At 39.0% G+C, this 22,730-nt stretch overlaps 1 protein-coding gene across 1 annotated transcript in view; it reads right to left on the bottom strand.

Annotated features, from left to right (window-relative positions):
- The window catches only part of MAN1A2 (mannosidase alpha class 1A member 2), a 136,317-nt gene that overhangs the window by 26,877 nt on the left and 86,710 nt on the right, over nt 1–22,730 (bottom strand). Inside the window, exons 6-9 of the mRNA XM_082278625.1 lie at nt 21,297–21,391; nt 19,743–19,866; nt 19,234–19,327; nt 1,042–1,157 (exon numbers count right to left, since the gene is read on the bottom strand). Of these exons, the coding sequence (XP_082134751.1) occupies nt 1,042–1,157; nt 19,234–19,327; nt 19,743–19,866; nt 21,297–21,391 (429 nt within the window). The remainder of the gene's footprint in view (nt 1–1,041; nt 1,158–19,233; nt 19,328–19,742; nt 19,867–21,296; nt 21,392–22,730) is intronic.

The following is a 22,730-nucleotide window of genomic DNA, read 5'->3' on the forward strand; positions in this document are numbered from 1 at the left end:
AATGCAGAGAAGGAAAAAGTCAAAGCACCTGGAAGTCAAATGTAATCAGATTCAGATCAGGAATAAGAAATATTACAGCTTCAAAGCAATTTTGTACTAGAACTTTCACTATATATCTTTAAAAATGTGACTGTTGAGAACTCCAGGAACAGGTGTTTTCCTTTAGAAGTCTGACTGCACTAAAACTAGGCTTTAAAAACTTATGTTGAAAGCAACAGGGCATGCACAGATCATGGAATACATTAGGTACCAACCACACATCTGCAATTGGATGAGACTACACAGTCCCTGCTGCTGTTGGTACCACAGCACGTGACTCAAACCAGCTCAGTTACTCTCTACGTGTCTAAACTGCAGCAGAGGAATGGTGGCATAGTGGGCACCACCAAGAGATGCTGCTAAGAGAGGATGGGGAAACTGGGAAAGTAGGAGCTGGGCAGCAAAAAGCTCAGAGCCACCACAGAAAGGCCCCCACCCCAAATCCCATGGAACCATCCTGCAGTACTGCCCTGCTTGGGGAAGCACGTCTTGATCTGTGACAGGGAGTAAGACCGTATCACAAAAGAACCACAGAGCAAGAAAGAGCTATGGACTGTATTTTACAAGATAAATATGGAATATAACATGTAAATGCCTTAGAAAATAATGCAAAGAATAAAACAATTTGGGACTTCAGGTCCTAGAATGATGAATTCTCAACACTGGAAAAAAGTGACTCGATTGTTCTGCACACATCTCAAGGTCACTGGATCTAATAAATGAGAGCTTGGGCTTTTACATTACACCATTTGGGACAAGCTGATTATTTTTAGCACAATAATCTGCATCACATGTATTCCACAATAATACTTTTTGAACTACTCAGAGTGAAAGCTAGTATTATTCATCACTTGATTTCTTAAAACTTACATAATCAAAACAAGTCCTGTGGTTGGTGGTGGTTTTCCTGCCTAGTTTTTTGGGGGTTTTTTTAAATTTAATTTTCTTAAAATCATTAAAGATGGTTCCACTGTATTGGAAAACTCAATGAATTATAATCACCTCAATTGCATCGTCGTACATTTTCCTTGCCTCCGTGTCCGTCTTGTCTGACATAAGCCAGGCTTTCAATAAATATTCATAAAAACTGTCTCCCAGCCCGCCCACGGATGTGTGATCTGTAGAAGGGAAAGAGGGAAGAAAACAAAAAAAGGTTGAAGTTGTTATGTAATAGCACCTTAAATTTATTCAAAACGTAAACTTATGTTTTTAAGGCCTACTCTTGTAGAATTATAAACATTTTTAGCCTGTTTAGCAGGACAAAGCTGCACTGCACTCTTTCCCCTCCAAACTTACATCATAGGCGTAGAACCTTCTGTATGTGTTCCCTATTTGTCATTGTGCACAGGCTACCCCTCATATCAAAAATGTACTTTAACCTCTGTTCTTAGTTCATTCCAAAGAACCTAACAGTTTTGCTGCTAGGGTTTGGGTGGTTTAGTTTTCAGGTTTTTTTAAGGTATATGAAAAAAGTATGTAGAAAACTTCCTAAGACCTCTGTATCCAGGATGCAACCAGGTCATGTGGCTGGCTACAAACTGCCATGAACTACACAGAATCTGATCTTTCCAGGAGATGTTTATTTCTAACAGGGTAGTTACTTGACAGATTAATGAATTCCTCAAACTAAATGTTCTTACTGAAATTATTTTAGTCAAAAGGGAAATAAACTGCCTTTGCCATGTGCAACACAAGCCCTGCTCTGTTCCACTGTGCCTAGGCAGCTATGCAGAGCTGTGCCATGTGCCACAGGGTAAGGCTGATTCACTATTAGAATCTACCAGCACATCAACCGAACTGCCTAACACACAGGTTTCTTTTTTGTTCCCTTTTTTTCCTTTTTCTTTTTTTTTCTTGCAGAGGTTGCCTTTCAGAAATAGTGTCACTGCTATTCTGTGCTGACAGACCACTTGAGAACTACCCGTTTCTCTTTGGCTGAACTATCATACATCCCCACAAAAAGCCTACTGATGGTCTGACAGCCTTGGAGCTCCTATTCCAACCAGGGTAAGCACTCAGTATACCCTTCATTCAAAAAGCAGCACTCTGTGAGATTTACTAAATGACTCCAACCAGAATACACATAACCTTTTCTTTCCTAATGTTACAGCCCCCAAAACAGTGGCACCAGAAGAGTCTTAGACTCCTGAAGCTAGGCGAGGGAAATGTTTAACACCAACATTGTCACAATGCCAGAAATTCACTGCCCTAAGCATGGCTGGTTGAGTCATGCAAGTACCCTTTTACCAGGTAAAGAAAAGATTTGATACTTCCTTTTACAAAATACCTCAAAAAAACCGGTATTATTCACAGTTCTTCTGGGATAAAGGTGTAAAAGAGAGGTTGAACTCTCCTTCTGTTCTTTTTTCCTTCAAGCACCACCCTACCACAGCATGCCTGCTCATCTCTGAAGATATGAGTAGGAGGTTAGAGCTGGTAGATGTTGCTAACCTAACTCTTCTAGTTGCCTCTTGGCTCCTCTACTACTTAAAAATGGATTTCCAAACAAAGGAAGGGTCAAGTGGAGAGCCTGTAGCTTTCCCATTTAGTTTCGAGTTGTAAATGTGAAGCAAATTACTTCATGCCCTTCTCTTAGACGACAGCATCTCCTCGACTGCCTTTTCACACACAGTTACTCGGTGATTATGAGTTTTCTTAAGCTTTCTCACTCTGAGCTGTAAAAGGACATTCAGGTCGTGAGTCTCTTACACAAACACAAGGGCTAGAAATTACTCCTTCAATGTACAGCTACATTCTTAAGTAGACACAAGAAGCAAGGGTCTGTGGTTTTCAGAAAAAGAAAATTTAAAACCACAGACTATCCCAAGACTTCAAAGCTAGAACTCATGCCAGCACTGCTCAGGGACTGACTTCACAAGAGGCAGTTTAAAACTACTTCTGTCAAGCTGCTGCCTCCTCCCAAGCTGAGCTCTGTCACTTGAGTCAGGGATGATCCCCAGCCACATCCCCTTGACAGGTGCACTCAGGTCCCAACAAGGACAGGCTGTTGAACCCTCCACAGGGTTCATCTTGTAGTAGGCTCTAGCAGGGTTTGGGACAGGAAAAAAGCAGGAAAATGAGTGGAAAAGGTTTACTTCCTAAACAGAGAAATTCACATTCCAGGTGTGTTTCAAAAGTCAATTATCAACAACATGTCCCATTTCACGTCTACTTCTTCAGCCAGTCATTTGAGAACTGTCCTTCTCTTCTGTCAGCAGCTCTTCTCCTCCATATTGCTTCTCATCTCAGACAACAGTATAGGGAACATAGTAACCAGAAGCATCAGGGGACACAGGACTCAGAGCCATCCCCTCGATAGCCTTTTTTTGCACCTTCTTTGTGCAGAGAACAGGGCTGCTCAAGCCTCTCAGATTCAGATCCTCCTACCACTCAGCAAGTAGAGAAGCACATGGTAAGAAACTAAGGCCTTTCAAAGGCCTGGCAACTCCCAGCAGCAGTGTTTTCCTTGCTCCTTTTTTGCATACCTCACTCCAGCTCTGACCTGCCAAGACTTTTCAAGGCTCCTCTCTCACTCAGCAGTGGGCTACTCCACACCCCAGCTGATGCATTTCACAGCTGGACCAGAGGGAAGACCTGTCAGAAAAGGCAAACTGATCCTGTTCCTTCTCTTCAGCAGCAGGAAAGGGACATATGAAATATTTCTGGTGGGAACACATGATAATATTTCAAGGGAGCTGGCTGCATCAAGATACAGCTGTCTTTATTTCCCTGACCCCTCCTCATCCACAAAAATAGACAAAAGAGGATGGAAATGAAAAGTGATAGAAGTGAAAAGGAGGCCAATGCAGCAGCTGAACTGAGGTTTAAATGCAGTGAGTTTTCCAACTTCTGCAGGTGCATTAACTGTGCCCTGGCAAGGTCTTCTTCAGGTTTTCTGCTAGTGTCTGAAGGTGTTGCTAAAGCAGAATTTGCTGCATTTTGTAAGAACTATAAGTAGAAATTACTTAAAACACAGTTTGTGACAGATTGTGGGTCTTTGACAACTTGCTCTCACCTAGAGTGGAAATGCTAAAGAAATATTTCCAAGATTCCTTAGCAAATATATAACTGGTGGAAACTGTAGATTTGGGTCATCGCATATCATTCTCTCCTAAAACGAAAGCTCCCTACCCAAACTTATCAGAAGATCCACGGTGGTTATCACTTTCTCCTGCTATTTAAGCTATAGATCAGATGGATTCAAAGATTTAACTCAGCTCAACTCAAAATGTTTTGCTCAGAAAAATGTTTCACACATAAAATATACTGATATTTTCAAACTGGCCCTAACCTTACCTGTCAATCCAGAGTACTAAAAAAGAACAACCTGTGATTTCAAGGACTGAGCTTACAATAGCATTCTTGGCACTGAGTACTCTCCTCAGTAAACAACTGAGAAGATAAGCATTAAGTTTATAAGCACTTTGAACATTTAAAAATGGATTTGTTTTTCACATATTTGATCTACAAGAATAATTTAATTAGCTCTTTGTCACATAAAGGTTTTTATTATTTTTACAGTGAAATCCTGAAGTAGAATTCATTCCAGATTAAGACAAATATAGCAAAAACAAGTATGATAGCACAACAAATGTGGCTGAAGCCACATATTCTGTTCAATGTATACATTTTTAGACCATTTGTTCCTTCAAATCAAGACAAATTCAGATATTTTCTTCAGTCCCCATTTTTTCAAATGTAGGCCCAGATGACTGGGCAAACATAAAAGGATTCCAGTCAAGGATTGCTTTGGAATTCTTTTAAAACTGAAAGACACAGTAGCTGCAGTTGGAAAGAATACCTTCAACTTTGCAAGCAAAAGCAATTACGAGAAACCCTGTACTTTTTCTCATTTGTCACACTTGAAAGCATACTGTGTGCAGACCTGTGCAGTCGGTCTGTTTGTAAGGATTCTTCTTGCCAAAAAGAGACAAATAAAACCTTCATAAAAAGACAATATTTCAAGTTCATAGCAATAGTTTTGCTCAGCTACCACAAAAGATTTGCATCCTGTTAAATATTGGCACTTTTCTTCTCAATAAACATCACTCAGCTGTAAACAAAAAACCCTCAATGAACAACAATCAATTTCAGAGCAATACTTTGATGAGTTTTTCATGTATTGATAAAAGATCTATACTTAGTGACATGTTGTGTCTCAGCTAATATGCCAAAAACCAGATCTCTTTCCCACAGACTGAGAGGGGGACCTTCTTTTAAAATCTCACACCATCATTATCTAATATTCCTAAAGATGGTTTCACTCCAAATGATCTTATTGGTATCAGCAATCCCTGAGCTCTCTGCTGACACAGTCTCCCCTGACAAGAAGCAGAACAGCACTAAACCACAGGAGCAGGAGGTCAGACAAGGGTGCACGCAGTCTCACTGAAATGCCACTGGATCTCAGCTCCAGAGAGGAGGGAGGATCTGCAATGCTCTGGTGATTTGTTCCCTGTAAGTGAAATTCTTTCTTTACAAATCTGGGGAGACTTTTTTTTTCCACAAACAGCTCTTCGAAGCATAGGCAACAAGGTTCCCCCTCCTCAATGACAGGTGATGCACTGAGATGGATCTGGCTGTTCTTTCTCTACAGGACTAATTTTTGGGTTCAGTTGCAGATACCATGGATATTATGCATCACACAGCTCATTCTCATTTCTCATATCCAGACCTACCTAATATCTGTAAATAACTTCCTCCACAGCAAGCCAGTTTCCACATGAATGGCAGTGGTTCCCAAGAATATGGTTACGGCCACAAACTGCAAGTTACCAACATGTGCCACTTTCTTTTGTTTACAGAGAAAGTTTGGTTCAGTGAGCAACAACATGTTTCCCACAACAACTGAAAGCCCCCTAAAGATAACATTAATAATGAAGCCTGCTCTAATGAAGGTCTACCTGCTCTCTAGAGCAAACTGAAGATGTGCAAATTATTTTTAAGCAGATGGCTTCAAGTAGTTAACAGCAGCTTAATGAGGCAAATTAAAAACAGTTCATGATTTGCTAAACCCTCTCTGCTTTGTGCCTTAATTGTTCAATTGTCATTTCTTGGCAAGGAGCAAGAATAAAGAAAGAAGCCAGGCATTGTTTTAAAGACAGCACGTCATGTCAGGGCTGATGCTGTAGTCCCAACACCTGAGGGTGAGGCTTCCTGCTAGCCAGGAGCACACTGGGAGCGAGCCACTGCCCCTCCCTGACCGCAGGGCACATCCGCCCGAGGCAGAAAGCTTCTGCATCGCTTACTGCACATGGAATAAAAAAGATGAAATACAATACTGAGCAGAAGTATGTTTAGTATGCATAGGCTGCCCTACGGGAAAGCAAGACGGTGAGATAACACTGGAGCAGTGCATAAGCACAAGCAGGTGGAGATGAGGATCGACTATGCCCACAGTATATTGAATTCACAAACTGCAACTACAACACTGATTCAGTGTTTTGAACTAGAGACAGAGAGAGAACAACTAAGCAAAAAAATAGTAATTTGGCTATTTGTAAATTCCAATCTTGGAACTGTAATAGTCACTTGTGACTTTAAAATAAAGTAGAACTCACTAAAACTTGTGCTATACTCAGTAGACTGGAAATACCAAGATAAACAAATCACTGATTCATTTCAACCAAGAGTAGTAGTACAGAACTACCTGGCAACAAAAGAAGGAAGCAATAAAAAGGGAGGCTGATATTACTCAAGGATCACAAACTGACAAGTAATACGTCAGAGAAGAAGTTCAAGAGTGGAAAAGTTAAGTGACCAGGAGGGGGTAGCAAAGTGATTAAGCTAATATTAACTTTCATTAAGAAACCCACACAGCCCATCACCATTAGTTGTTCTGGCCTGCACCAACTGGCCTTACACTGCAGGAGACCTCTTTCTCCATGCAGGAAACTTTCAAAGAATTGTTTGTCTCTTTGTCTTCAGACTGGCTCTGATTAAATTTCAGTTCAATCTTTACTTCATGTAGTTGGGCTTACTGCTCCTCAGCTGCTCTAAATAGGTGCAAGCTCTCCTTCTAATCCTTTAATCCAGAAAGCTGAGGCCCTGGAAATTGCAGCTGTTGCAATTCACAGCAGAAATTCAGCCTAAGGATGTCATAAGCCATAGTGGTTGGCTTAAAAGTGCAAACACTTGTAAACTAACTGCAGCAGAGGCAGCCCTGATAAAAGGAGGTGGAGGTGCAGTTTTAGTCAAATATAAACTATTTATCACTAAGGAACACATTACCAGCATGAGAATTTTTCTCAAAACAAGGTCTCACATAACAGAACTACATTTGAAGAAAGTAAGTAAAGCATTTATCAGTTGGGAGGAAGCTGAACAGACACTGCTTCCCATTCTACAGCCTCGTGCCACAACAGAATCAAGTAACACGAAACACCTCGCTCTGCTCCTCCCAGCCTGGGGGTGCAGATCACGACTGCTCAGCACACACAGCTCTGGAGAACAGAGCAACTGAACTCTAAATACTCCAGATGGAGAAACTAGATGTGAATATTTTAACAAGCTTGGAAAAATATGGATGGTTCTTGAGTTCCTTAACTGTACTCTTTGAAAAAACAAACTTTAATCTGAATAGAATCACATTCCATTTCTAGCTTCACTTAGAAATGGCTAAAGCATTTTTGTCAAAGTTGTTTAAAGAAATCCAAACAAAACAGCTTGAGGCAGACAGAATACTCCAGTTGGAAGAACTGAAGTCTGACAGCTACAAGAAACTGAAAACACAATCACTTAATGAAAAGCATTAAGCAATCTTAATTATAAGTGCTACCAGTTTCTCATAGAATAAAACTAAGCAAAATGACTTCCTAGAACTGTAAGGACTATCAAACTAAAGATTAAAAATGGTTAAGCTTTCACAATTCAAGTGTGTCCAAAGACAACAAAAGTTCTTTGAAACAGACCAGCAAGTATAACTAGCTAACTAATACACATATTTAGGTAACTAATGTTCTCAGAATCAAAACACTTCTTCAGACTGAATGTAATTTATGATTCTATAATGTCAAAGGAGTATCCTAATTTGGTATCTACAACAGACTGCACTTTCACTCCCAGGAATTCACAGCTGGAACAAATATTTTCTTTTCTTTTTTTTTTTTTTATTCAAACCTTCCTGAAACATCAAAACATTCCAGCTGTTATTTATAATTCTGGAAAGATTTAGGTCATCTCTCAGAAGACATGTTCAGGAATTAAACAACAATCAACTAAATACATCAAGTCCACATGCTAAAATTAGAAACACATTAAATCCTTACCTCAGTGTGTTTACTGAGAAGTGGTCTTTTATCACCTGAAGTTGTCTTTTCAAGATGATTACACTCGCCCACAGAGCCACCCAAATGAAGCACACCTGCCTCTCAGCCAAGTGTGGAGTCACTGTAAATCCCAACTGTGTGGGAAGCCTTAATGAAGCCACTGGGATTTGCAGTGGGTTGATGGGAAGTCACATGCATGTTTGTCTCTGATGACTTTTTTTTACTTGACAAGGTGGCTGCAAAAAGCAGTTAAAAGGGATAATATCACCTGCTGCAAATGTGCCCACAACCCAAGGAGTCCCTTTTTAATAAGAGACCATACATAGGGGGATTGACAAGCTCTTAAGGTCATTACACCCTTTAGTTTATTCACCTTAATATTCCTTGAAGAGCTCAATTCTCCTCTTGAAGATTAAAAAGAACATAAGAGAGGGAAACCTTTATTAGATTAAATCTAGTCCAACGCTCATCTGTACCAAATCAGCTGGCAAAACCTACTGTCAACAACTTCACCCTCTCCCTTCAAGTTGTATAAAGACATGGCAGTTTATATATTTACATATGTATGTATGTATATATATCCCACATGGAAGCTGACAGTCAAAAGTGATTCCAAGAAGCAAGGAAAGACACTCTTCATTTTTGATGTACTTTTGGATTACACCACATGCAATATAAACCCAGGCTACTCTTCCTGTTTCTTTCTCCTAAACTTCAGTCTATGTATCTCTTATTTTTCTTCTCATGACAGATGCCTGAAATTGCACACGCAGCCACCTGAAGTTTTGATCACTCTGTAAGTGCTGGGAAATTGTGCTGATTGTAAGGCTTGTTCAGCCCATGCTCTGTGACTGAGACCGAGCTACCACACTGTATGTGGACTGCATTCATCACCATCCCCTCTCTTACTTCTGACCATATAGGTCATATGGGACCATATCTGCAAGATCACACAGATCTCCACGTTGAGATGGTATTTTAGCTTGCTGCTACAAGGATAGTCCAGCTTCCAATGGAACTTCAGGACTAAAAGAACCCATTGGTAAGATACATTCAATGTTCACTGAACAGAGCTATAGACCCTCTCTTCTCAATGTCACCTAACTGGAAATGTTTCTCATGCGACCACCAACAGGTACATCTCCACGTAGAACGCAGAATATGAAGTCTCACGTACTGAAGACAGAATGAAAAGAAACATGTCAGATGTGACAATAGATGAGTCATCCAAATTTGCCAGTCGTCTAGAGAGCATTGATAGAAACACTCAGGTGCACAGCCTCCAACAAGTGATAGAGAAGGAATAAAATAAAAACAAGAAAGTTTAATAAGGCTGTAACAAGTTTGTAACTGGACTTTGATAGGCTTCCCTTTCGTAAGAAATAGTAAGTCAAGAATGGTTCAAAAATGCAGCTTTAGGCATATAATTATCAAAGAAATAATGAGATTCCACAGGAAATCAAACTCTAAAAACTCACAGAGCATGTGTCAAAGGATAATTTTTTACTCCCCAATCATTTTAAGTGAATGTCTTCAAAGCCATCAATGTAAACTTTCAAAAATATCAGGCAGTACCCTAAACATGTCCGATTTCTTTAATACAGGTGAATTTACTGAATTCACAGTGAGAAAAATAAATGGAAAAGCTGCTGTGGGACAAATTACAAATTCTGGATATTGATGCACTCCCCACCAGGATCATGCTCTAAGAGTACAGCTTGGTGGTACATCAAAATGAAATATTCATCTCTTTGCCCAGCTACGTATACAAGCATTCTCAAAACCCAGTTATACCATATCCATATCCTTTCTTTAGGAACTATTTATAGACACTCCTTTTCAAATACGTAATTCATATACATGTTTAACCTTCCAATAACACTAGAATCTTTAACACACTAAACAAAGCTTTTATTTGTTCACCTTTTTCAGCATCTTGCTCAGCAGACCAACAAAATGTCTTAAGTTTAGTCTTATAAAAGCATGTTCCCTGTAATGCACAGTTCTGTTGCATTTCGTAAAATAAAGTTTTAACAGATTATCTTGCCCTTGGCTTCTAATGAATAAACAAATTTGAATGCAGCTTTTTCTTGGAACACAGCTAATTACATTTGTACAAGGGTGCAAAGCAAAAGGGCAAGGGGAATTCCCCAGCAGAGATTACACAGATTATTTTCTATTCAAAACACATGCATGTTCCTAAAGACAGAACACCACAAAATAAATTGGAGAGTAAAATTAAGGACACCTGCCAAGATAGGAAAAAAAATGCAAAGAACCAACCCCCCCCCCACCTCCTCATCTGCAACAGCAAGCCTACTGCTGGAAGCCAAGAAATAATGTTGTAATTTTATTTGTTCATAATGTGATAACCTGAAAGCAGATTTCAAATTGAAGAATCTACATAAATAAATGCTTACACCAATGGCCGAACTAACTATCACACACTAACTATCACATATCTCAAGTTCTATAAATGATGTTCCAAACACAAATTAAAAAAAGCAATTTACTTGCTAAATCGAATAACTGTGCAAAAATGCAGTCAGGTTGGGAACTACTCTACAAGTATTTTTACAATATGCAATTATTTTAATTCTGGACCTTTTCTACTTAAGTGAGAGAAAATCTTTTCCTTGCACTGAAGGGGAAAAATAATCATCTGAGAGTTAAAGTATTAGAAATTCTTATTCACAAGTCCAAATAGCAAGTAGTTATCTGATGAGTTTTGGAAAATACTTTGGAATATACAGGGTTACTTGACTCAATTCCCTTTGCTTCTTAGGTTCTGGATGTTTTGCCAGAACTTAACATTACGCTTCACAGTTTTATTTTTCCTGACTCATGGCATCGCTAGTTTCTTTAAAGAAGGTACAGGTATTAATAGACATAATTTAAGATACCCCTTGTGCTAAGCAAGGCATGTAGTAAATAAATAAGGGTAGGAGAGAGAATGCAAAGTATCTTCATAGTTAAAGGAGATTATGAGCAGCTTCAGCTGGCAAAGACAGGTTTTCCAATACTAGCATCTTTTCACTATCTCTAACTACATTATTAACCTGTTAATTTATGATACAATTACATTTTTATCTGAAATATTTATCTGTATTTCTTTAATCTTTTGAAAAACTACTTCATTCTTCAGTATGATTCACTTCACCTTGCAATCTGCAAGGGTTTTCATCTCCCAGAGGCAGGTGTAAAGACTGAAAAGGTTTCTTGATTAATTTTAAAAATGAAAGGCCCAATAACTGATAAATAAATCAGTATCTGGAGTTCTATCTCTGTAGCACCCTTGAAAGCTTGCATTCAAGAGACCCACTCTCCCTATGGATCAGCTAGAGCTCACACTGTCAGGACAATACCCTTCAGCTAACATGCTGATTATTCTCAGTGTTCACATTCTCATACAGGGGATACGTAGAATGTGACAGCACCTTCCTCATCCAAAAGTGTCTGCAGATGATAGGGGCTGGTAGAGCTGGATGGTAGAGCTCAGGGGCTGATGGTGGGTCACAGGGCCCTAGGTTTATGTGCCAGTAACTGAAAACACCCATGTGTGCTTGTTTTTCCCAGTGAACTTAATCCTGAGTGCATGTGTAGCTCATTAGCAAACTCCCAGCTGGACAGCAGGAGACCTGCATCAGAAACAACCCAAGCTCTGTGCTGATCGCTGCATAAGAGGTCCAGGGTGCAAGCACAGGTATTGGACAGACTGAGAGCCTTTGCTAATGTTTGAAGGGTCCATGAGCATGAGGAGACTTGTGAAGGGTGCAAGCTCCTGCATCTGTTTGACAGTGAACATAAGGAGGAAGATCAAAACCTGGCTATCTGTGGGTATGTTGCAGGTGAGTTGTGGCAGTACTACACAGGGGTGCTACAAAGGCAGGGCTGTTGGTGGCTGGCTGTGTGGGCAGCTGCAGCAGTGTCCTCTTAATGCATGTGTGCACCTCTCTGCAATGTGTCCTGAGCCTCGCCACAGCCAAACTGCAAACAGGAACTTCAGCAGTCACATCCATCAGACAGGGATGGAGAGACCTGGACTTGGCTGGGCTTCAAGACCTGGGAAGGAGGAATCCCCAGGTCTTGGAGCCTACTGAATGCAGCAGTTTTCTTACCATCTTTAACTGCGTTACATATATTTACAACAAATTAATTTTCACTTTTCCATTAAATTCTGAAAAGTAAATATAGACAGATGGTGCTATGTATTTGATACAATACCACATCACAAATGAAAATAGATAGAATGTATTGCTCATGGTTTGTCTATTACCTACAAGAGTTTAAATTAAGCAGTTTGGTTAATTACTTAGCTCAGCCCAAGGGCATTAGCCTAAAACCAGCTGTACGGGCAGGCATAAAAAACCTGGAATATTCGCCCAGCATTTCCACTGATTTAATGACAGTAATTTAAAATCATTTTGGGTTTTTTTTCCATGTTTGAAAATTGCACCATTTTAAAAGAAGTGTAAATCTAACACAAGTAAATTAAATGCAGAGAAGCCTTCTACAAGTAGTATTTTAAAATCAAAAGTGCTTGGTTTAATTTAAGCAGTTATTGTTGAAAATTAAAGACCACCTGAAGAAAATGCAATATGCACATCCAACAAGGTACTTGCTTAGGTTTATTTAAAGGCCAGTCTCCAATACAAGCAACTGGGAAACAGAGGATGTAAGTTCCTCCCATTCAGCCACCTGGGTTGTGCCTCTACCTACTCTGTGCAGGACGCTGCAAGAAAGTTAGAACATCACCAGAAGGTGCTAAGGTAGTGTGTGTAACAGGCTAAACACCTGTGTGAATCTTCTTACTGTCTTTAAAGGAAAGCTGTCACTTCGACCTGGAAGACACCATTTAAATTTAGTGCATTTAATACTCATATTACACGTGATCAGTATCACATTGTCAGTGAGTCCTTGTGAAGATGGTGACAGAGTGTCCCCCACCAGGCTTTTAACTTCGGCTACTTGCAAGTCTGATGGAGGGGCTTGTTTTCTGTAAAGAGACATGAATAAAGCACCAGAGAATAGACTGCAGCCTGAATGTTCATCGCATCAGCATTTAGTGGTGACAAATTCGGTGTCTGCTGCTACATTCCTAATAGCGGTGCTCCGCCCATGCACTGTAAATTCACATGCTAGCTTACTTCACAGCAACTTGTTACTGTGTAATAAACTAAGGTGTAGTAAACACATAAGATTAACACAGAATGACATTTCTGCTTGTTTTCTTGATTATGGAAGCCATATTTGGCCTAAACCCCAACTTTAGTTAAACTGACAACTCTCTTAGTAACCAATCCAGGTAATTCCATATGTAGCCCAGGTGCAGGAAATGAGATTTGAAGTCAAGAGTAATTAGAGTTCCCCTTCAGTAACATTATTATTTGCAAGAGATGTTGGAACCAGATGAAATTCAGTAGTTTATTCTCAGTGTTGGAAAGCAAAAAGGAAGAATGCCCAATTTACAGAAATGTGCAAACATGAGTGGCGTGCCCTGACTTTGCAATACTATACAGATTTGGCATTTCTTTTGTTATTGCTCTTCTAGTTGGTATTCTCATCTAACATGTTTCCAAATGCAAATTAAATTTTCTCAACATATTTTAATTTTTTAAGAAATCACTTTCCTTCAGTTCAAATCAATTTCCATAATTCTGAAATCCCTGCTTTTAATCAACTTTCTGTTGTATCTGCTTAGGAGGCTTCTCTAGAAAGTACAGTTACTGCTTTTGAAAATAATCTAATTCGAAGTTCTGATGCTCACACCAAACCAACCACTCACCATGTGTAAACAAAAAGCTAACAAAGTCAACTGAAGGTTTATGTGAGAGGTTAGAAAATGCTTCCTGCCAGCTATTTTCCTTTCAATCTTAGAGAAACTGAAACCCCAAAGCAGAATTGTCAGAAAGAACTTGTTCCTACTGGACCATCACCTTAGCCCATAAGTAAAAATGGAATCTGTCAACATTCCGGTGGGCATTATAGCTCTGCCTTCTAGGAAATGCCCCAGTGAGCTGACAAATCCTGAGCTGAACCCATTCAAAAGCTGTCATGACCCCTATGCTGTAATAATACCTGCACATTATAAGCTTAAACCCAAGTATTTACCCATCATTTTCCTCCTCCTGGGTATAATGAACCCGTTTGCTGCTACACAGCATTAAGTGTCCAGTTGTATTACAACGCACTTGGATTGGAAAGGATGGGGATTTAGCAATGACCAGTAAGCCATTCACCCAGCAGTTTTTAGGACTGGAGTTTACAGCATTCAAGACGAAAGAAATGATGGGATGAAGTAGTAGTCCCTGCTCAGTCCTGCCTGCTGTGGCTTCAGACCCTGGCTGCTGCTGCCTCCTGAGGCAGGCAAAAAAAGAAAGGAAGTAATCTGTCACCAGAATCCTTCTGCAAGGGCTATGTCAAGTGCATTAAATGCAAATGAAAATTTATATTAATTAAATTGTAATCACTTCAAAGACATGGCTATAGATTAATGTCACACCGACATAATGATTCGACTCATCTCTACAACTTGTTAAGAACCTGGAAGCAATGGTCACATCCTTCTTGATGAAATCATTATTACTAATTGACTGGTAAGTTACTTCACTGATTATAACTTTTCAGGGATGTGTAACAGAAACATTGACTGGTTTGAATGAAAAAGCCTGTCTTTCTAAGCTCCAGCAAAAGAACAAGTGAAGAAGATGGTCTGCATGTCTGAGCGCAGTGTCCCCAGCACATCATTCCCAGCAGTGAAACTGCAGAACGTGCTATTTATACTGAGATCAAAAGGCCTGCACCCTGATAAATCAAACCCCAGCAGAAATGACTCACTGGACCCTGCATCCTCGCATCAGAAGGATGTCGACAAGGTTGCAGCATATCACATACACCACTCCCCTTCTCCTAACCCAAGAAGAGCACAGACCACATTTTGAGCATACATTTAAACAAGGCAAACCAGACAAGAAAAAGCAACATGGCCAAACATTCATGGAGGCTAAGACAGAAATATTCTGAGGCTCAGAAAAACCCCATAACAATTGCTGATCCCCAAAAGGCTTGGAAGACCTTTACAAAAGCTAGCTCATCACCATTTAAGAACCCTGGATATGCAAAGAGGGCTGGGGGGTACATTTAACCAAATGTAAACGTAAAAGTACATTGAACCAAATGTACCTTTGGTTAAACCCCACAAAATTAGGGTGTGCCTAGGCTCCTTGTGCAAACAGCTCTGAGAAGGTATCAATATACCCTATCAAATACCAAGGTAGAAGGTATCAAGAATTTTCCACAAGGTTCTTTTTGCAAGTAGAGATCGATCCAGTTTACAGCCCTATGGGGCCACACCAAAGCCACAGAAACCGATGCTTTTCTTTTCTTCCATGATCTTGCAACAGGAATTTCCTTTAAATATTCAAGTTTACCTATCATCTTGTTAGAACAAAATTAAACAAAACAGCAACACTTCTAGAAGGGTACAATTCTTCTTCTATTCAAATAATGTACATTTTTTCTTTAAAAAAGAAAAAATTAAAAAGCAAAGACAAAATATACCTGCAGAGAAAACTTGACCTAAAAGAATTCTTCTACTATATATTTTGTCTAATACTAAGAATCAACTGGTACAAATAGCATTAATTGCTCTGACTGCTAAGTTCACATCACCACCGATGTTTTTATTACTTTGAATAAAGGTACTCACCACTAGAATGGAAGGCACAGAAACAGAAAAAAAACCCACCACTAGAAAGATGCTATATTGCAGCTATATCACATAGTTCTTCAGCAGTGCATTTAGGTATGTATTTATGCCAGTTTATTTTATCTATTTCACACCCCTCATGATTTAGTGGGAATACTGTACAGATTAACAGAAAACCTAACTAGAATTGAACCAAAAAAAGTTTGAGGAGGGAAAAAATTGTTGAAAGCAAAAAAGAAAGAAAAAAAAGAAAGAAAAAAAAGAAAGAAAAGCAACACCAGAAAGGACAAAGTGAAGAGTTACTTGTATCTAGGCTAATAAAGTGTTCTGAAATAATGCTCAGAAACTATCTGCAGAAAGTACTTTGCCCAAGATAAGATGCATCGAACTAAAGGTCACAGCGAAGATGAGAAGGGCAGCCTTCCCAGAAGCTGAAAAAAGAAAAGTTATGCTTTGATACTCTTCCCATTGTCTCAGTCTTTCCAGTACAAAAGTATATAACAAGCCAAATACAATGCTCTTTGAAATTACCTTCTGAGAAGAACATAAAAGCCTTGCCTGCCCTTAATACCAACCATGGGACTCAAGCCAGTAACAGTGTAGGGGACTTCGACACGAGTCCTCTAGTGAATTGGGATGTTGTGTGTGAAGGCATCATCCTCACTCGACTCGCTTACACGTAGCAGAACACAATCTCTGCAAGGCAGAAAGAAATTCCTGCCTAAGCCTCAGCTATTCCATCTCATCTGTCCAGTGTTTCAGACCACGTGCTCCTTTACTGTAACTTCTTAAATTTTTGCAAATAGATTGACTGAAGAGTGATCTACCAGGGATACAACAGAGACATTTTCTCATCATTCCACCCAGGTTTGTGAAAGGAAATAGTGAATTAAGGATTCCTGCTATCTAGTCCCCACAAAATCAGTATTAGATTTACAAATGCTTGTTTGTCCTAGTTGTAGCCAGAACAGGGTTCATTTTTTACAGTAGCTGGGAGGGGACATAGCCAGACCCTAATGTTATTCAATACCACCTCAGGTCATCGCCTGGGACAGGGAAAATGACTCTTCTCTCAGGAGAAGGGCATCCTTTCTGGTCATGGAGAAGAAAGTGGTTGGGAAGAACAGGTCGTCTATGTAAATCGTTTCTTTGTCTTATATGTTTTGTTATTAATATTGTTGCTGTTATTGTTCAGTTTCTTATCTCATTGCTGTTTCCAGCAAATTGTTCTTATCGCAACCAGTGATCATTGTTTTTTGTGCTTCCAACAGGAGGCAGGAGGAGGTGGAGTGAGTGGCTGTGTGGTTTTAGGGGAACTAAATTGGAGACTACCATCCTAAGCCACAACATTGTTGCACTGGGAAAATCCTAGAAATACTACCAGAACATCTGAATCTGCATTTGGAACATTATTTGCTCAAAAAAATCCCCCAAATCCCAACCACCAAATTCCAGGAAATAAATTTATGACTCATAAGCAGCACAGAAAAATTAAAAGCTCTATAAATTTGTATTTCTTTTTATCCTCAGAACTTAAGTCTCAGTTTATAATCCTAAACTTGAGTCCCAAATGTATTATCTTGCAGAATTCATTTAACAGTATGTTTGAGCTCCACCAAACTTCTGCAAAGTTAAACTTTTCACTGTATGTTTATTTTTAGTGATGAGAAGTATTTTATTCCCAAGAGATACTAATTCTGTGCATTGTTATTAGAAGAAAGCTGGAGAGGGACTTTTTACAAGGGCTTGTGGTGACAGGACAAGGGGAGATGGATTCAAACTGAAAGAGACTAGGTTAAAATTAGGTATTAGAAAGAAATTCTTTACTGTGGGGTGAGTGAGGAACAGGTTGCCCAGAGAAGTTGTGTATGCCCCATCCCTGGAAGTGTTCAAGGCTGGATTAGAGTCTTTGAGCAGCCTGATCCAGTGGAAGGTGTCCCTGCCCACAGCAGGAGGGTCAGAACTAGATGATCTTTACTGCCCCTTCCAACCCAGGCCATTCTGTGATTCTATGAAACAGCCCCTAAATAATGCTGGTGATATGTCAAATTAGACTACTTTTGATAAAACCAGCACAAGCAGATGGTTAGGAATACAAAAAAAAATCAATAGAAAAAATTGTTCCAAAGCAACAATATAAAATTGCCTTTTGAATAAATAACACCTGAGTATTTGTATTTACGTATTTTCTTATTTCTGAATGCTTTGTTAAATTTACCAGAAGAATTTGTCCCATCAATCCATTTGCCCATCTCAGATGGGTCATGATTCACTCAAAGACAGAAGATGCTTTGGAGAGAATTTTGGCTTTAAAGATGGGATTAGACAAGTATTTCACAATGACTGCAATGACAGCTGTATTCATCTCCCTCACATACCAGATTCAAAGTCAGAAGCAGATTCTCAGTTTGCAAGCCAGAACATGTTCTCCTGGATATTTAGAGCCAACCACTGAAATCCCCAAAACCTATCAATGATGTCAAACAGGACAGAAATAGATCATCTTGCTTGTTTTTCCTAAATAGACCTGCATTTATAAAAGAAATAGAAATCTTGAAGAAAAAAATTCTCTTTTATCACCATCACTATCAAAGCACAAAACCACTTGACTTTTTTTGAAAGAACCACTTCAAGAAAGGAATCATGTTTGTGTCTCGCTCTTGATGTTTTATCTCTCCTCTTACACTGTCAGCAACAAAACCTGCTTTTTCTTTTCATTCCAAGGCTTTTTTTTTTTACATCGATAAGGAGGTTCATCATGCCATTTCACGTGCCAATAAGTAGATGAATTATGTTTGTAGATGTCAGTGCCTAACACAATTTAACCACCACAAACATGCATTAACTTACAGCAATGCACGTCACCCTACAATAATCCACTTACCAGATGGTTTGCAGAACAAAACCTGGAACAGGATTAAAATGAGGAAATACTTTCAGCCTTATTCTTTATTACTTAAGATTTTATTGACTGATACACGTAATGACAGGCATCAGAAGCTGTTTTCAGGAAGTACCCTAAAATGTGAGCTCTGTGACTTCAGACAGCGACAGGCAAAGATTTGTTTCAGGAGATCTCAAGTTCAAGCAATCCTTCTGTGTTCTATGTTTTCAAGCAATGCTGTTTGTGCCCTACAGAATAAGCTTTCTGATCTGCAACTCAGCAACAAAGTAAGAAGTAGACTTCTAATTAGGAATTAATAAAATAAGAATACTTACGCTGACCCCACCGGCCTGTTCTTGGATTCAAATAATTTGGATAAAGTCCATTAGGACGATCCATTTTTTGAAGTAACTTCCGAATGTGCATGACCTAAATTAAATCAAGAATCAGGTTCACCGCTAACAACGTTCATCTGCCCTGTGCACATAGTTAAATCTAAAATATTTTTTATTTTCCTTTCATTTTTAGTAGCAAATTTTATTAATCTGAACCACAAGCTCTCTTGAGGGCTTTCTTCAGATTTGCATAGTTTTGGTTTTAAAGGACTGCTTATATAAACATGCTTAAAAATTATGATTTTTAAATGTATTCTGAAACAAATAAGAAAACCTGGGTTGTCATATATTTCTACTTGAAAAAGATATCTATTTGGTAACAGAAATACAAGCAAGAAAAAATTTACCTGCTACCAAGAAGGGAAGTAGAATTCAATACAGAAAGTACTTCCCCTTTAATGCAATTTATGATGAAAAACATGATAAAAATACTCATTTTTGAGACTCACCTTGTTGTAATATATGGGGTCCCCTGTCAAATAGCTGAGGTGGACAAATTCCATGTGCAGAGTACCAAACTCAGCGAGGATGCTACTGCCAGCAGAAGCCCAGCCCCAGTTTCGACCAACACCACTGAATTCCAAAAATATGCATAAAAAAGGGGAGAAAACAACAGAAAATTCAGAATTACTGCGCACAGCACAACTACCACAGCCAATCAGACAAGTAGCAACAACACTTTAACACACACTTAAGATTACAGGAGTTGTGATTTGATTGATCAATTGGTTCACTGGTTGGTCTTTTGGGAAAAAAGGCGCCATAACCACATCAGCAAGAAGTCCTACGATTAAAAAATATAATACCTTGATGTCACACAAATCTGATGACTTAACACTGGGCTCAGACTCAGCTGTTCTTTATTCACCATATGTTCCTAAGACAAGAATCAAGATAACACAAGTTCTGAAGGTCGCAGCGTTCGCTTCCTTGTCCTGTCAATCTTTACCCTGCCGATCTTTAAGGGATCTGTCTTCCCTTTACCTGTGGGGGATGTGCATCCCTATCTTGTGTCTACATAGGAATACAGGATGTTTACTGTTGGCACAACACATGAGTTCCTCAGGCTCACTTAAAGAATCAGCAGAAAGTGCCACATACCTCCTACCTTTTGCACTCTAAGAGATACCATCTTGCTAAGTCCTAACTCCTAAATTACCTCTGGTTTGTTCTAATTTGGGAGTTTTCATCACCTTTCAGGATTGGGTCTTCTAATTTCTGGAGTTAACTACGTATTTCTGAAGATTAATTTTACTTCCTCTCATAAAATATTTCAGTTATGAGTAAGTGTACACACAATCTAGATATACATCCAAAATCAGCTACTGTTTAAGGACATAGTGAAAAATGTAAAGAATGCCTTGCATTAAAAAAGCTCTCTCAAAATCTGAGGGAAATCCCAGCATTGAGCAAGCAATAAATTAGACAAGGCAGTTGTCTTCCATGAGGTAATGCAGACCATCGAAGTTCAGTCTGATCTGAGCATTCATCTAAAGGAACCTCTCCATCTGCACAGACAATAGTTGGCTTCAGCACATCAGACTTGATACCTAAGCTAAAATGTAAAATGAAACAGTATCTTCAGAGTCCCATCATCATCTCAAATGCTGGGAATCTTCTAAAGGTAATATACAGCTCACACAGTACAGAAAACCCAGTAAGTTCAACCATGCCCTGCAAACAATTGTGGTTTTCAATAGATTTTGTGATGCCTAAAGAAACAATTATTAAGCTTTAAAGCAACACACAGAATAATACACTCAGCATGGTCCAATGGCAGGTTGAATGCTTATTGCAGAATCAGAAGTAAAAACAACATGATCAAAATTTACTGCAGTTAATGAGTTAGAATGTGCTGAACTCTATCAAAATTAACATTCCAGGAATGACAATTTGTCTGCATTTTCTACAGTTCTACTACTAAGAAAAAGTGATGTATGCTATTACTAATTTTAAGTTGGAGGGAGGGGGAGGAACACACTTCACAAAAGAAAACTCATTACCTTTTCAGATTCACCATTGCCCATGGTATACCCGTAGGTGTGTTGAAGGCTGGAAGAAGTTTTCCTGCCAGTTGCACTGCTTTGATCTTGAAAACCTAAGATAGCAGGATCAATTGCAAATAGTTACAAAGTCTGATCTATCTCCAAGAATTACAAAGACTGAAATTTCCTTGCTCCACCTACCCCTTTGTATTAAAAAAGCTTTACATAGTAAAAAACATATTAACTTATAATTTTTTGCCACTTGTTCACTTTATAACTTTTGGTTAGATTTGAACATGAAAAGAAAACTTGTCATTTTAATTTCTTTCCTTCTAAGCTCTCCAGCAATAGTTCTTAGATTCCTATTACAGAAGAATATCAGGTCTCCTCCCACCTCCCTCCACCAGTATTAGGAATTTGAAGTGCTTTCTAAAACAGTCTTTAAATCATACCTTATATTTCTCATTAAAAACCAAGACACAACTCTCCTACCCAAGTATTTTAACTTTTACAAACTTCCAGTCTCTTTTTAATGAGATTACTGCAGACAGAGTTCCCATTCTTTTATGAACACTGTCTAGGCAAAACCAGATGCGCAGTTTCCTCTAGTTTTTCCTTCATCGATAATGCATGAAAAATAATATGAATAACATGAAAAATAATTACAGGGTTAATCTTCCCTCTCTAGTCTGATCCCTCACAGAAATTATTGAGAGGACAAAATCTCTGTCATTTCTAGTGTTATTTCTACTTACTTTTAGAACATAAATCTGGAATAGCCTTATTGAGAGCCCAAAGTCTATCAGACAGACAAGCAATTGGGATAAAGTTCCTTCTAAGCCTACCTGCAGCATGTTTTCCAAAGAAGGTGTATTTGGTATATCCCCATGGCATGAATCAGCTTGTACCAGTTAGTTGCTAGCATACTTTTTAATTAATGCACTCTCAGTATTCACTACATTTCTGGAGAAGTATCTCCTTAATCTGGAGATAAGATTATTCACCAGTTTAACACCATACAAACTAGTTACAAAAAGAGCTACCCCGTCCCAAAATAACTTATGCAACATGGACTTAGTATAGAAACATCCTCTCTTTGGTGACCAGCAATAGGACACGAGGAAATCGAATGAAGATGCATAAGGGCAATTTCAGATAGGGAAAATGTTCTTCACTAAGGGACTGGTCACAGCACCAAGCCTGTCACAGCTCAAGGAACGTGTGGATGATGCTCTTAGTCATATGGTTCAGTTTTAGGTAGTCCTGAGAGAAGCAGGGGGTTGGATTCCACAATCCTTAAAGGTCCTTCTAACTTGAGATATTCTACAATTCTATCGTCAACTACCTGGCCAATACTCTGTAATCAAGAAGAATAAGAACTTTAGGAAGGACTACAGGAGTTGGATTTGTAAAGTCTATGGGAGGAAACTGATGAGATGCTCACTAGAGAAG

Source organism: Coloeus monedula, assembly GCF_965178545.1.
Source record: "Coloeus monedula genome assembly, chromosome: 3".
Lineage (NCBI taxonomy): Eukaryota > Metazoa > Chordata > Aves > Passeriformes > Corvidae > Coloeus > Coloeus monedula.